This window comes from Tinamus guttatus, unplaced genomic scaffold (genome assembly GCF_059628265.1).
Source record: "Tinamus guttatus ecotype Peru unplaced genomic scaffold, ASM5962826v1 Tinamus_guttatus_pri_ptg000314l, whole genome shotgun sequence".
Lineage (NCBI taxonomy): Eukaryota > Metazoa > Chordata > Aves > Tinamiformes > Tinamidae > Tinamus > Tinamus guttatus.
The window spans coordinates 5,638,958-5,654,226 of record NW_028288848.1 but is presented as its reverse complement, the minus strand read 5'-3'; the positions used below and the strand labels follow the sequence as shown (position 1 = coordinate 5,654,226).

The 15,269-nt window shown below is 44.6% G+C and overlaps 1 protein-coding gene across 2 annotated transcripts in view; it reads right to left on the bottom strand.

Moving 5' to 3' along the window:
- NT5C2 (5'-nucleotidase, cytosolic II) overlaps positions 1-15,269 on the bottom strand; it is a 50,627-nt gene that overhangs the window by 10,675 nt on the left and 24,683 nt on the right. For both annotated transcript variants that reach the window (XM_088528652.1, XM_088528653.1), the window contains 2 exons: positions 1,681-1,798; positions 214-309 (listed from right to left, as the gene is read on the bottom strand). In XM_088528652.1, coding sequence (XP_088384778.1) covers positions 214-309; positions 1,681-1,798 — 214 coding nt within the window. The remainder of the gene's footprint in view (positions 1-213; positions 310-1,680; positions 1,799-15,269) is intronic.

Genomic DNA, 15,269 nt, shown 5'->3' with positions numbered 1-15,269 from the left:
ACCTTTCTTAGCAATGACGGTGGAACTGCGTGGGCTCACAAGGTGGAGACTCCTCTCTGCTCCAAGCAGGCCTCACACAACGATGCTGGTTTAACTAACAAGCTGCTAATGCTAAGCTATGCCAGCTCAGGTATAAAGCTGAATGATTCCTGAGGATCAGTGACACAGAAAGACTTATGAAGTCAAAACGAACAGCCAAAAGGCAGCACTCACCCTCTCAGGAAATTAAAGCCATGTGCGCACACTAGAAGGTTCCCATAGGCATCAACTTTCAACAGGTTTCCATAGTGGGTATCGAACACCAGGCCTCTGTTAAAAAAGTGATTTAGGATATGAAGAAGTGAGCAGATCTTTCCAAATCAGCTTGCTTACTTGCACGGGAATGTTAGAACATAATAGCTGTTATTATGCTGACAGGGTCCTTATTGTACCTTTTACCTGGCTGCAGGGAAATCGAGAAAGATCTGCACTGCCAGGTGAAAAGGTACAAGTGATCTGCTCTCTTGAAAATGGAACCATTTAACTCAGCAGAAATGCAGCTCTGCATTTACCAGAGCAGACAAGGACCTCTTAAAGGGGGTCAAGAATCTGACACCCGTGCTTGCGGTTCCCTAATAGCCTCTCTGGGCTGCAAGGAAGAGCTAGTTGGGATAAGGGAACTTCTCCTTTCCTTTCCATCTCTGTCACATACAGGGCATGTAACTATGGCACAAAATGTTTTGGACAGTCCCGGTCCCAGCTCAGGCAAAGATCTGTCTCACTGATCTAGTAGCTTCCCACAGAAGCATCCCTTCCTTCCCCTCCCTGGGTTGAGAGCAGTGGATTTGACAGACTCTTCATCGCAGGTCATGAAGGGCTCCCCTCTTCTTGCTCAGGGTGTGGGAACACACAGCAACAGCCTTGGCATAAATCAGCCTGAGAGGAGGGAAGGGAAGGAAGGAGGCTGCAAGAGTGAGGACTGGAGCACCAAGCCAGCAGACCCCGTGGTCCAGTCTTTTGTAAAGACTCCAAAGGAGCCAAGAGAGCAAAATACAGCAAGGGCACAAGTGGAAACATCTTAAAAGGAACAAAATTAGATTTCTAGACCTGTTTATGATGTTTTTTATTTTTTCACCTCTGCTAACAAAAGACAAAGTGTAAGGATTCAGTAACTCTCCACCATTAACTTTGCTTTTGGCATTTCCTTCCGGACAAGGCAAGGGGACCGATCCCACTTTTATTGATATTTACAGTCACTTAATTTTCTTATATATCAAGGACACTGGAGTGTTTGGTTTGCCAATATCAGAGGAAAACATTACATTTAAAACCATTAAAGAAAAATGTTCTGAGACATCCTAGCAGCCTCATGGACATCAACAGCTTCTTATACCCAAGCATCGACTGGACTGAACTCCCAATCCGACTGTGTCTTTGCTGTCTTTGCTTTGTAAGATTATTTCTGGACCACGTTTTCAGCAGGCCTCTTCTCCCACACGCCCCCTCTTTGCTGGCATGGCCTCGTGAGCGCAAAGGCCCCCGCACACTGGAGGAGTCTGCTCCCTTCCCCAAGATCCATGGACAACCACAGGCCTCAGAGGCACATTTCTGAACGCCTGGCCTCAGGTGTTGCCTATGAACTTCATAGAACAAATATTCAAGGCCTCAAACAGGCTGGGTCAGTATCTGTTAGTCATTTACCTGGTAGGGAATGCAGGATCATACACAAAATTGAGCAGTTCATGAGGGTATCCAATGGAAACTAATCTTTCTACGGTCAGGTCAAATCCAAGAGATTCGTATTCAGGGGATTTATACACTGTACCAAACGAGATTTCAGTTAGAAAATTTGCAAACAACTAGGGGGTTAAACAAGAAGGCAATTAAAAGTAATGCTCCCCTTGGCCCTCCTCCCACCTCCACATCCACACGCCCCTGCGCCTCCTGCCCTGCTCTGCCTTGGCCTCCCCAGCCCCAGAGCCACCGTGGAATTAGCTCGTGCTCCGGGAGGGCAGCCGAGCAGAGCCGCGCTCGGGCCCTCAGCCGCCGAGAGCGCTGCAGGAATTATCCCCGAGTCCAGCACGGCTCCCTGCATCACGGAAAAGGCATCTCAGGCTGCAGCTCCTCTCCCTGAAGAGCCATTACGCAGCTGCACAAATGCTCCTTGCTCCACCCGCTCAGACTGGGTCTTGTTTTGCTGTGTTTTCTCAAAGCTGGTAGAGAAACCAACAAATTTCAGGAGCAAACGTGTTCATGATTAGAAAGCCTCAAATTCCTCACTGCTGTGCTACTGTTACTGCTCTGGATACAGTCCCAAAGCTCAGCACTATCTCCAGGTTTCATCTAAGGGAAATTCGTTTGCTACACACTGCTTTAGCTTGAAGGTAGAGCTGTCAAGTTAACATATGATTTTTTTTTAGTAATAGCCTATGGTTCTATAATCTGTTGGCTATTACCCTTGTGCATCACAATGCTACTCTTCTCTGCAAGCTGACTCTTCTCAGCTCAGAGGAGCTGCTTGTCTGTGCTATGTACCTTAGCCCAATGCAAAAGAAAGAGGTTTCTTCAACAGAGCCACTTCTATCACCAGGCCTGTCTTCTTTCTGCAAATGACCTTTTCCTGCACTGGAAATGTAACTACTTAATGCGATCGTTATGAACTTTAAAAGGAAATCGTTGTGATTGTATGACGGATGGAAATCACTGCATTTCTGTGATGGTGTGCTTACATTTGCTGCATGTTGCTATCTTAAATTTGGCCCTAAAAGGTAACAAGATCAAATATAACTCCTGTTTGACATGAGGGTTATGTCAGTGAGCCAGACTGCCTCAAACAGCTTCAAACTGCCTCGAAAATTTCAAACTTGGCTGAGTAAAATATATAAACGTGCAATTGATACAGGAAGCTCTTTAAAGGCCAACTGCTTTCCTGACAGACATCTAGCACATCTGTGGGACTCACAATACAGATTAATGCACATTTTCTGTAACAGCTAGGTAACTACTATTATATATATATGTGTGTATATATGCTGTGGAATACAGAGGCTCAGTCTAAAAGGACAAAACGAATATATCAAAATACTGCAAAAATACTAAAAAGGTAAGGGCTTTGGAAGAAATGAGATTGTGAAAAGACTCAGATCCCAGTAACCGTGACAGAGGGCTCACTTCTCCCAAGCATCCAAGTGGCCTCTGCAAGCCAAAAAAAAAAAACCCAAAATTCAAGAGTTGTTTTTTCTTCCTAAAGGGTTAAATAATTAAAAACGCAATAAACAATCTCATAATATTCTTCAACAGATAACTAAAAAACAATAAAGTTGAGTATTTGAGTATTATGATACTAGTGGCAAATATCAACATTGTACAATACTCGATGCACATAACCTTTCCCATCCTCTGGTAAAGGAAAAGGTTGACTGAGCTGTAGATAGGAAGAAGTGACCAAAAAAACCACAGCTCACAAACAAAGCAGTAACTGACGAGGCAATCCTGGGGAATGAGCTGGAGTTTGAGGAAGCAAAAGACAGTTAGGTGATGATCAACACTGAGAGAATGACACCAGACCATCGTCTGGAAAAAAGGAATTCTTCGGATGCAGGAGAGCAAAGGCACTTCCCAGGGAAAAGGGCAATAAATACACCTGCACGTACTCTTAGATGGTAAGAGAGGTGCAAAACTGCCCCAATTACCAGCCTCCAATTACCAACTGTCTGTGAAGCTGCTGCATTACTTCTCATTAGTTTCCATGACCAGGCTGCCAATCTATCCCCAACACATCATTTCCCAACAAAATGCTTCTTCCTGCTCTTTCTGAACTCAGTCACCACTGCAGTCCTGCCCAGGCATACAAAATCTTTAGTGGGTGGTGAACAAATCCAGCAGAAACATTTCCAGGGAAACTACAGGGCTTTCTGTCAAATAACCTATACATCTTGTTAATGCTCCACCCGAGAAAGTGTTTGGTGGGATGTGTGTCCAGCTGCCCTGCTACACTTCTCTCCCCATTTTTGACTCATCATTACAGATGTCCTTCAACTCTTTGTGCCTCAAGAAACAAGCTGAAAGAACAAGCTGAAGAGGAGATGTTGGTCTCAGCCTTCACTATCACAAGTCACTGTTGAGGCAATAAATACCACAAAGTTAATCTCAATTTTCCTTTTGTAGGGCAGTTTTCCCCCTCTACCCCTCAAGCTCTGGATTTCAATTCCCAACGTCTCTTTGAATAAAATTAAGCTACAAGCTCACTGATACTTCTATTTTCTTCCACATTTTTCTATCTCTACAATACTCAGAAAATAAGAACCTTCCCAATAACACATCAGTTGAACAGGGATACTGGACACGGGACTCCTGGAGGCTGGAAAGGGACAATAAACTTTGTTCTTCAGTTTACTCTGATAATTAATGTCCAAGATAAACTTCCCTTTAATTGGACACACTAATGAGAAGAGATTTGGAGCTCAGTGAGCCCATCTTGACAGCGCTCCCCAGCACAGCACACGCCGTAACCACCAGTCCAAGCCACTACCCACTGACATTTCTTGTAAGCTGTGCAAAAGCCTGTTTCAGGAACATGAGCTTCCAGGCAAATGATCCACCTCCTTGAGATCAAGTGCAAGCAGGTTAATGCTGCTGCAAGCAAATACAACCACACGCACAGGCAGGATGGCCCTGTCATAGGTATTACTAGATAATTTCTCCCAGATGAAAAAAAGTTATCTCAATATTGTACTGAGGGCTGGTCTCCCTCTCTTATCTTGCTTAGCTCAGGCATCCATGGAGAAACAAAGCAGAGAGGACAGATCAATACTTTTTATCTGCGGCTCAGCTGAATGATGAAAAAAAATCACTTTCCTGGAAATTCCCCCTCCCAAATCCTAGTTGCTGAGACCACAACTGGACATAATTTGTAGGGCACGGTGATGCCGTGAGCTTAGATGTTTGCCATGCAGCATATCTTGTGCTCAGCTTGTTCACCCAGCTGAGACAGACCATCTCTCCAAGCACCCAGGACAGTGTGACAGGTGAAATAGGCACAGCCACAAAACCACAACTGATCCACATTCATGGCCTCCTTGCGTGTTCTCTGAGCCCAACACACACAACGATGACAGTGAAACAGAAGCACGTGTTACCGCTTATTTTGATTTCTTTTCGCTTTCTTAGCAATCGGTGGCCATGACTCTGCCACTGTCCCCAGCTCTAAAGGAGCAAGTTATTTTAATAGTCTGTGTTCCAAAACAGACGAATGCTTCAGTGGTTCAAGGCAATGAGTACACAGTGTTCACGGGTTATGTAACCATGGATTGAAAGAGAACAACCAAAGCTTTAAAAAACACAAGGCAGTTGACAGCATTTCAGCTTCCCCTTAACATCATCACTTGCCATAAAATTATGCTATTGGAAGTCAAAAAGCAGTATCACAGGAGTGAATGTTGCAAGCCTTTGGGTCTGTGGTGAGTGTGGGCTCCCCTCACACGGTCCGTGCGAGGAGGGAAGCCGATCGAGAATGGGTTGTGCAGTAAGGTATGCAATTCTCATGCACTTTTGTGGTTGTTTTTACCTTGGTGCCAAGACACATACGGTAACAATTTTATAGCCTACCTGAAAAGGAAAAATTAAAAAAAAAATCCCTACAGAGGCTCCAGTTTAAGCAAAATGCTGCTGCCAGGATTTTAACTCACATGAGGCAGACGCAGATTCAGAGTGTCACTCCAGTCTTGACGGAGTTACACTGGGCTCCCCTGTTAAAGAAAAAAATCAGACTGATTTTAAAACTGCAACAGCTCTGTGCAAGGTGGGACTGTGTATCTGCTGGAGCTCTGTCCTCTGGAAAGCGCAGAAGCCGGCCTGGCAGCTATTCCAAATATACTTACAGCTGATTTATAGAGGAGGCACAGTCGGCTATCGTGCATCCTGCAGGCAAAACTCTGTCCTCTATCCACAAAGCAATTTTAGGTCAGTTCAGTGATATTTAGGAGGAAGAGGTACACTGTCAAAGTGATACAAACCCTTCATGTTTCCATCAGACAACCATTTCAAGAAAGATTCTCCTGCTCTGAGGTTTTGCCATCATTGTATATTCCTCGTTTGGTGACAAATTGCTCCTTTCAGGGCACGCAGTTTCCTTCACACCATGACACATCTACACCTGTCAGCACGGAGGCTCAGAGACTGAGCCAGAAACTGCATCGGGAACCTGAGACTCGACTTGTGCCCTGTGTCCAGGACAGGCTCCACAGGAGCCTGGAGCAGCAGCCAGCCCGATGTAAGCGCGCCAGAGTTAAAGCCCTTACTTGAACACGCACACGCAAAACCATCGCAGGATAAACCAGGAGCAATCCTGCACAGCAGCAGGACATCGCATTGTACCGCTCCGGTCCGCAAGCACACAAGGTAAGAGGGAATCTGAGCTTACAGCTACACACAGGGAGCAGATAGAGCTCTGAGATCAGATTTGCTCTAAACATTCAAGCTGAATGAGTTGGAATGATGTTGGGTAAAGGACCTGCAGAAAAAGCATGAAGATATCTAGGAAGCTTCTCAGAAAATCACTGCTTTTTGCCTTGTTTTGTGGCAAAATCAATGGCTGGGGAAGTCTGTAGTGCATTTTATTGCTCTGTTTGAAGCAGTTGGAAGGAAAAATCCCTTCAAGGGCTGCATGTTTCTTTCCTTGTTCCCTTTTTGCACACACAAAGATTTCAAATGCAGGTTGGGCAGCTTCTCATTGATAAGGTAACTTGGTTTCTTCCAAGGCTTGTTGGCACTTCTTACCAGCTGGTCATAGATCACAGGCGAAAAGCAGGAGCATCTACTTTGATACTGCTTCAGTTGTGCCACTCCATGAGAAGTACTCACTGTCCCTGACCGCACACCTGCAAATCGGTTTTGTCCAGCCATTTTATTTCCACCAACTATGGATTTAGTTCTGCGAAGAGAAGGTGAACTGGGAGACTGCTACAATAACAAGAGAGACCGCTGAGCGGGTGGCACCCGCAGGAAGAGCGTAGGGTGAGGACTACTAAATGATAATCTAGACTCTCCTTTAGCCCTGCCACCAGTTTGTCCCCACCTGCCCCCTTTCTCCAGCTTGCTCTCCTAGGACACCCAACACCTCCTGAAAGAGCTCTTCATTAAACCCTTCATAAAGCCCCAGCACAAGTTGCTCACAGTGCTCTCAGAAACCCCCTTGCACGGGCAAGGGACTTTGCGGGGCAGGTGCCACCTGCAGAAGGGACACGGCCTGCCCAGTACCCAAGCACACAGCGGGTCGGTTCCCTGCCCTTGCAGCTGCTGAGAGCGCTGTGGCCTTCCCCATGCCTGGCCCTGACGGGCGAGAGGCTCTTGGGAATTGAAACGCTTCTGTCCACCCAAACTGTTCTGGTTGGCAGAAGACACTTCGTCTTTTGACTGACAGAGGCTCTGACAAGATCGTTCATCTCAAACTAGAGGTGATGCTCCTCAGAAAGCCTAAGAAACACCCAATCTTCAGAAATTTTGCCTGCCATCCAGAGATCTGTGACGACAGATAAGCCAAAAGGTAGCCTGATAAGATAAGGGGTTTAGTCATTTCTCTGAAGCACGGGAAATGCAGCCCAATTGCTTTGTGTTAAGTCCTGAAGAACTGAAAGTGAAATAACTAGAAACAGGTTATTTCAGTAGCTGCTTGGTCCTCAGTGATTTAGACATGCAAAGCAGGCACCTAGGGACATATATGGACAGATGGGTACCTAGTGATCAGATTTATACCTTCATCAGGTACAACTTGCATAATTAAGCTTGTATAAATTCATTTCTGAAATTACACACACCTCACTTAACGAGCAAGTCCTAAAATGTGGGTTTTAAATGCTGATCCACACTCTGAATTGCACCACAAACTAATAAAACAAGCACCCGAACAGTGCAGGAATACACTTATATCAACATCATGCTGATGAAAAATGCTTAAAGCCGTGAGGATCAAGATCCCTTTCTACAATCCCCTGTGACAGTACAAATACTGACGCAACCTGTCCCACCAATGTCTATCAAATAAGACCTCGGGCCAGTGTTGCAAGTGATGGTAAATCTACCCCCAGTTCTCCATTCTGTCAATATCTTCTCCATAAGCCCTCCCGAAGTCTGGCAGTTAGTGTCAACTATGACTGTGGGACCTCTGATACAGTCAACCCTCTGCCAGCAACCAGATCTCTGAGGATTTCACAAAAGCACCAAATGTCCATTCCCTGGCACTTCCAACCACCTCAACCTGCAGCTCCAGATGAGGATCCAGAGGAAAACAGAGCGATCAGTCCCAGGGACATCTGAGACATTGGGCTTAATTAAAAATCCCACTGCAGCGATACCAATTACACATACTAACAAGTGCTGGGCAGGCATTTTCCACACTGCCATGGCTTGAAGAAAGCTTTTCAAGGAGATTGCTCAGCCATGAGCCCAGAGGTCTGAGAGTCCTCAGAAGTAACCAGAGACCAAGGAACACTGTGTTACTTTGTATGTCACTTCCCCTCTGAGTGAGCAATGCCAGTTTTCACATATAATCAGATAAAACTAGGACTTCTGCTCTAGGATGCTAATGACTTCAGTCTCTCCATTATAGGGTCTTTTCTAAGAAGGCAGATGCTGTCAGGCACTGTTAGAGAAATGCCATGAAACAGAAACCTGAACATTTCAAACTACATTCCCCTCTCTGTTAAAATAACTCATTGTTCATATGGGAAGTAATCTGAAATGTCATACTTAATTTTCATCACTTAGGTGCTACCACCCCTTCAGTTTTGACAGCAGAGCCAGACTACTCTTTTCATTTTTGTTTTCAGCCTGCTCTAAGAGGAGCTTGGATTCACCTGCACGTTGAGGAGCCTGGCAGGATGTGGCCGTGGTTGCAGTGGAAACCAGAGGAGATGGTTTACGCTTTTGCATGAGAATTTGAAATGCCATGGAGGAACCTGGATTGAGGCAGCTTCCACACAAACACGCTCTGCAGATCACGTGGTTTGACACTCCCAGGATCAGGAAAAAGCACAAACCTGCAGCTCCCACTCCTATGTGTTTCTCTTGCCAGAGACCAATGGAGTCAGAGCCCACAGTGTTACTACCTTGGATGTTCCCAGTTCCCACGTTCCATGGACGAAGTTCACATTCATCCACGCTTAGGCTCCCATGAAGGCTGGACTTGAAGAAGTGCCCAGGATCCAAGGTCCTGCAGTAGCTAGATGATGTTCCAACCCTTTGCAACATTCATTTGTAAAGAAATTTCAGGACAATCCTTTCTAGAACCCTGACTGCGTATGACACTGCTTTCCACAATCTTTCCCCAGCCCGGGCTGTAAGCATGTGCCTAACTCGGCGTCTCACCAGGCTCAAGGCAATGGACTCACTCATATTTGTGCTGTACTGACCTGGGGCCTCGCGCCCAGGAACAAAGTCAGGCTCCTATTCTGAGAAGTTGGGTATAGGGCTTCAATTTAACCAAGTGGTACATGTGCCTGGTTGTAACCACAAGCACAGCCCAAACGAAACCCCTGGGACAACTCATGTTTAAAATGAGGAGTGTGGTGAATCACCAAACTACCAATTGTTTATGGACTTTGCTGAACTGTGACCGTAAAGGATTTGTCTAAGGTCAAAGCAAGTTGCAAAACAGCCAGGAATAGAACCCAATTCTCTTGACTCTTGCTTTTCGATTTTAACCACTAGACCATAAATAAAACTGCATCATGTTATGCAAAGCAGAGTTGTCATATATCAGCCTATATTTAAATAGAGGTTTTACAACACTGAACAAACAAACGAGTAACAACAGCATGTCTTGTCCCATTGAATTCACTCATTTTTTTCATTCTGAGATAAGAAAAAACTGCTGTGGTATTGATCCAGCAGTTTTTCCTTTACTTTTATCCAATGAATCATTTGCAAACACAGATCTATGCTGTAAGCGAAAGTTCAGCTTTAAACACACTTCAATGCTTAATTGCACCTTTCCTATTTCATCAGAAGTTAAATGCTTGCAGCCATCAGCAAACAGGACTGTGACAAAACCTTCAGGCGTGTCCCAGGCACTGCCATACGCTGAGCACACGAGCTGCTGCTCTGCGGTGCACGAATAGGCAGATACAGCACTAAGCCTCTTGCAGCTACACATGCTTTTGATGCAGCTCTGGTACCAGGCAGCAAAGCAGGAGCAAATAATTATCATGGTGTTGAACTTTTTGAACTCTATGTCTGAGCTTCAGGGGTTCCCAGCACCCTCTTCTGCCAGTGCTTCGTAAGCAGGTTTCCTCGTGGTGACCAACTCACACCTACGCAGAAGAACCACGACTGCAGTCCCCAGCTGCGGCAGTGCCCACGCAGCGCCCAGGCACCCGCTCTGCAGCCTAAGAGCGATGGAAAATTCCTTCCTCTAATGCTCCTGCAAACGTCCCCAAGTGCACAGCGCAGCTTGCAGCTCTAAAGCCTCTAACCTGGAACCCTATCAGCTCCAATTCTGCTACTCAGTATGCTACAAGGATCCGTAAAGGCAGGATTTGTTGTTGCTTCAAGGACTGGCACAGTCTTGTACATTCAGCTTAGTTCTGCATTGCTGGATATCTGCACTGTAGGTTGTTTTTAGCACTGCATTTCTACTTGTTTAACACTAAAAAAAAGTGTTGTCAAGTATCATCAGCTTTAACTCTTCCCAAAGCTGGCTTATTAGTGCTCTGTGTGGTAAATTCTAGATATTTTTAGCTTTCTGCTGCTGCATTTTGTTTGCCTTCGATGTAACAAAGATTTGGGCTGTTTGGATATGCCTTAGAGTCAGCGGCTAGCAAAATAGTCCTTAGTGCTGGAAAGATTTCTCCAACTGCATAAAAATGCATGGCTTGAGGTAACAACAACAGCACTGAGGTCAGGCTGTGTGTGTTGAAAGAAGCAATTCAGACGGACTCTGCATTTTAAGGAAACTTTGGTTTGTCTATTTTAATAGTTGGCATAACATTCCTTGTGCTGGAATAATATTGCACAGAAGATGACTCCACAGTCACCTGTTCTTTTAGGAGCATATTTCGTGATTTTCCTCACATACAAGATTTTGTGTGTGTGTGTGTTTTGCCAGTGGCCTTCACAATTCACCTCCCAGATACAGCCGACCGGGAGTCATAATCCGATCCTGGAAATATTCCTGTATTTCCATGGAAACAAATTACTGTGCCCAAATATGGGCTTAATTCTTCAACAAAGAGTTTAGTACAGGAAAGAAAGAGTTTCATGGGGCTTCACATTCAAGCATTATTTGGCAGTATCTAGAAATAATAGAGAAAATGCCTTTAAGATACATACTCTGCATCTTAAGGCATTATTCAGGTATAGCAGCATCCAGACAGATCTGGTTTGTTAGTTCTCTTTATAAGGTTTCTGTTTCTTCGTTGACAACATAGTTCACCTTCCCTTCGGACACAAGGCCTTTTATGGAGAAGGGGAAAAAACGTTCAGCGCTTGGCGCAGCCGGCACCAAGTCAGAGCTCTCCGTTCTCCTCGCGGCTCAGCCAGACCCACTGCCTTCCCACAACCAACCCGCTGTAGACACTAATCCCCCAAAGCAACTTGCATTTGTTCGAAGCACACGCCTGGACGTGCATGTAGCACAAGTGCCCATGCTGTTCTCAAGCCCCATCGCAAGTTGTCAGGTCGTTTGCTAAAAGAAGGCACTCGCAAAGCAATGGCACACATGTGATCCAAGAGTTAAAGCCTTCTGAATGCCCAGCTTCAGTTCCTCCTACAGGCATCTACCCCCTCCATCCCACAGGCACTCGTAACTTAACAGTACATGTACTGTGATAATGAAGATTACTAGATAAAAGGGTCTACTAAGGGAAAAATAGCTTCTTATTTCCACCAGTGTGGCAAATACAAGAACTGCTAGCATATTAACAGCCTGCTGAGCCAGCTAGGCGTTATTCTCACTTTATGGAGAGCCACAGGCAGAGCAGGGCCGCTCTGCCCACCTTCCTTAGCCTCGGTGACGAGTCGGACTCGCAATAGCGTCTGCCTGACGCACCAGCGCTTCGGGGCTCTGCGGGCAGCAGATGAGCACGTTGTCAGGCGCTGACTTCCTGGGACACAGCAAGCAACACGTGCTTCTTCCACTCCCCATCTCCAAGCCAGCACGTGAGAATCGCAGCCCCAGGCCTCGGCTCTCTGTGTTACACGGCTCGATGTGGTCACGCTCCTCGGAGCGGCAGCGCAAAGGCAGCAGGAGCAATAGCGAGCATAGCACCGCACTGCTATTTGGAAAGCAGCTAGCTCGAGGCGGACTAAGAACAGCTTAGCTTACCCATCTGCCTTTAGTTTTAAAGCACCGATGGTGAAAAAGGCTCAGAAATCTGGAAAATCTGCACCCATTATGCCTGAATGTAAAAATGTGAAAATGCAGACAGCAGATGTGCAACACACAAAGCTAGTCTGATTTTTTAAAGGACATTTTGAAGGCTACCACTGTCAAATCCATCAACTTCTCTCTCTAGTCATCCTCTATCCATATTATTCCTATATGACACAAAGAATTACATGCTCCAGATTTTCAGATCCAGGACTGATCACTACCAACTCAAAAGACCTTTAAAGTCTGTAGTCCTTATATCATGATGAAACTAAAGACGAATCCTCAGCCTAAATAGGACAGCCTTGTTAGAATAATTGTATTTGAATCCATTACCAATAAATACACAAAAACTGTACTTAAAAGCATAATTCTGTTTTGTAGTGGCTCACATTACAAGCACAGCACATTTCAAGTACTCAGTTCAATTTTCCTCATATTAAACTCACTGTTTTGTAATATATTTTTTTCCCTGAATATTCCAGAAAATTTTATGTGAGGTACAAATTCATTACTCCCATTTCCCAGTTGTGGAAACTGAAACATAGAAAACTAGTACAACTTGACTAAAATAAAACTACTAGATGGACTGAAAAAAACAGTTCTTGGTTCAGTTGCCACTTTTTCTCCCAAACCACATGCAGCTACAAGCCAATTCTACATTTTGTTTGAATGGATTTTTCCACAATCAACACACAGAGAAAAAAAAGTTTCAAAATTAAGGTGTGGGTGTGTAAAATTTCTCTTTCCCCTGAATTGCACAAATGGCTCAGACACTAATGACTATCTGAGGAAGGGGCAAAACATGTTTATGCATGTTGCGTTTTGGAGTAAGTTGGGAAAGGCAGCCACAAGCAATCACTCCAGTAGTCTTCCCAGATCTTTTCCCATGTGATAGGATGGGAAGTGCTGAAGCTGGCAGCATAAGCAATTTTGCAATAAAATTTTTGCATTGTACCAAATCTTAACATTAAGTCTGCAGGGCTTTCAGGACACAAACTACATTCCAATCATTTTTGCTCATAACAGAAGTAGTAATTGTAAAATTCCAGTTTCCCTTTTTTTAATTGAGGCAGTTTTCAGCAGGTGATGATGGTTTTGTTTTTTGTCTCCATGTCATCCAGAAAGCAGTGATTTATGTTCTGGGGCAGCCTTCCAAATGACAGTATCCTGCCTACTGATATTAGGGCTCATCTACCTCAGAGCAAGGAGGTAAAACTTTCAACAAAACTGTAGCTTTTGGAGAAGAAGGAGAGTCACTGAGGAGTCTTTTTAAGCACAATTGAGTTTGTAATTCTTAATAATTCCTCTTCCATCTGCCAACAGCCTAGTGTGAAATTACAGTCCGTTTACAAACCCCCCTACTTTAGCCCTGGTCCTGTCAAAGAGACATATATCCATAACCTTGTTGTGCAACCCATCCAGTTTAAGACCGAGTGATGCCAAGGCTTCCTGCATTACTTGGACCCAGACCTAATAGTTAATACAGCTCAGCAGAAGTTTAGCTCGCCCTGAGAAGGAAGCAGCCAGGAAAAAAACCTGCCTGAAACCGATCTCTCTCAGCTACATTTCCAAAGGGCCTCACAACTCCTACGCTCAGGTAAGTGTTGCAATAAGCTCCTCTACCCATGTATTTTTATCTGTTCCTTTGATTTTAGTCAATATAACAAAGAAAAGGCTGTGAATCTTTGAGATCAGCAACAACACTTTCCTTGAACGAAGCATAGGTAGTTTTGACGGGACTGGTGAAATAGGCAGGCAGGCCAGAATTACTGCTCAGGATGAATAAGTAGAGATGAATCATTCAGATAATAAACTGTAATCTAGCAGACAAGAACACATTACAAAAGGACCCTCAAATCTCTTATTTAAGCACTTGAACAGGAAATTTTCCAGCACCTTTCATTCTGTGCCTGCTCCAACCTGCTCCTTTCCAAGGAGGACAGAAGGCTGCAGCTCAGGCATGGGCCTTGCTCTGTGCTGAGGCAGAGGAGGCAGGAGCAGAGAAGCAGCGATTGCGCCAGGTCACGGAAACGCCTCAAGACCCCCGAGGTTTTAGGCAGCAGCTCTCTATCTACTGCTACACATACCGGCCACAGCGAAACTGCTGTTTCTGCACCACTGACTTTCCTCACAATATTATTTACCTTAAAATACCATCTATATATGTGTGATTCACTAAGAGAAAGAAAACTAAACACACTGGAAAGGAGGTATCTAACTTGGTATCTAACACAGATCTCTCAGCTCCTACTGTTAGTTTATCCAGCACATAAACCTAGGGAGACTTGGGAATTTCCATATATGTAGGAGCACTCACTGCCCCCAAGAGGATGCAAAGTAAGCCTGGATGGGAAAGAGAGGAATGTTAAAACCTGCAAGAGTTATTTTAATTTGTTTTCATTTTATTTTGAGCTCCTAGTAGCCAATTTAATTCTAGCTGTAACCAAAGTAGCTCCAAGTTCACAAGATGAATAAGGACAACAAATACGCAGTTTCATGTGGATTATTGTCCATAACTGCCCGGGAGCAAAGGCTGAAACCTTCAGGCTCTTTTTAAGGACAAAAAAAAGGCTTTCTCTGCCCAGCCAACCCCTATAACACTGTTTCTCAACTATATGCAAGGAGAGAAAAAACATGAAAGAACGTGAAAGTTAATAACAAGAATACAAAGTTAATGCCAACACTGACTTGACAGGAAAAGAAAAAACACCTGTGACAATGCTATACCAGATGGCTTTCTAGTTCTGAGTTAAAATTTTCTAGTTTTGAGATAAGTGGTCTTTTAATTTAATAAGGCTAAGAAATACTACCCTAGAAAACAAATGGGTGTGGAATCATATTTTATGTACGTGTAACACGATGATACCATAACTGCTGTCAGTTGGCAGGCTGACATTCTCAGTCTTGCAGTCACGCTCGTAGT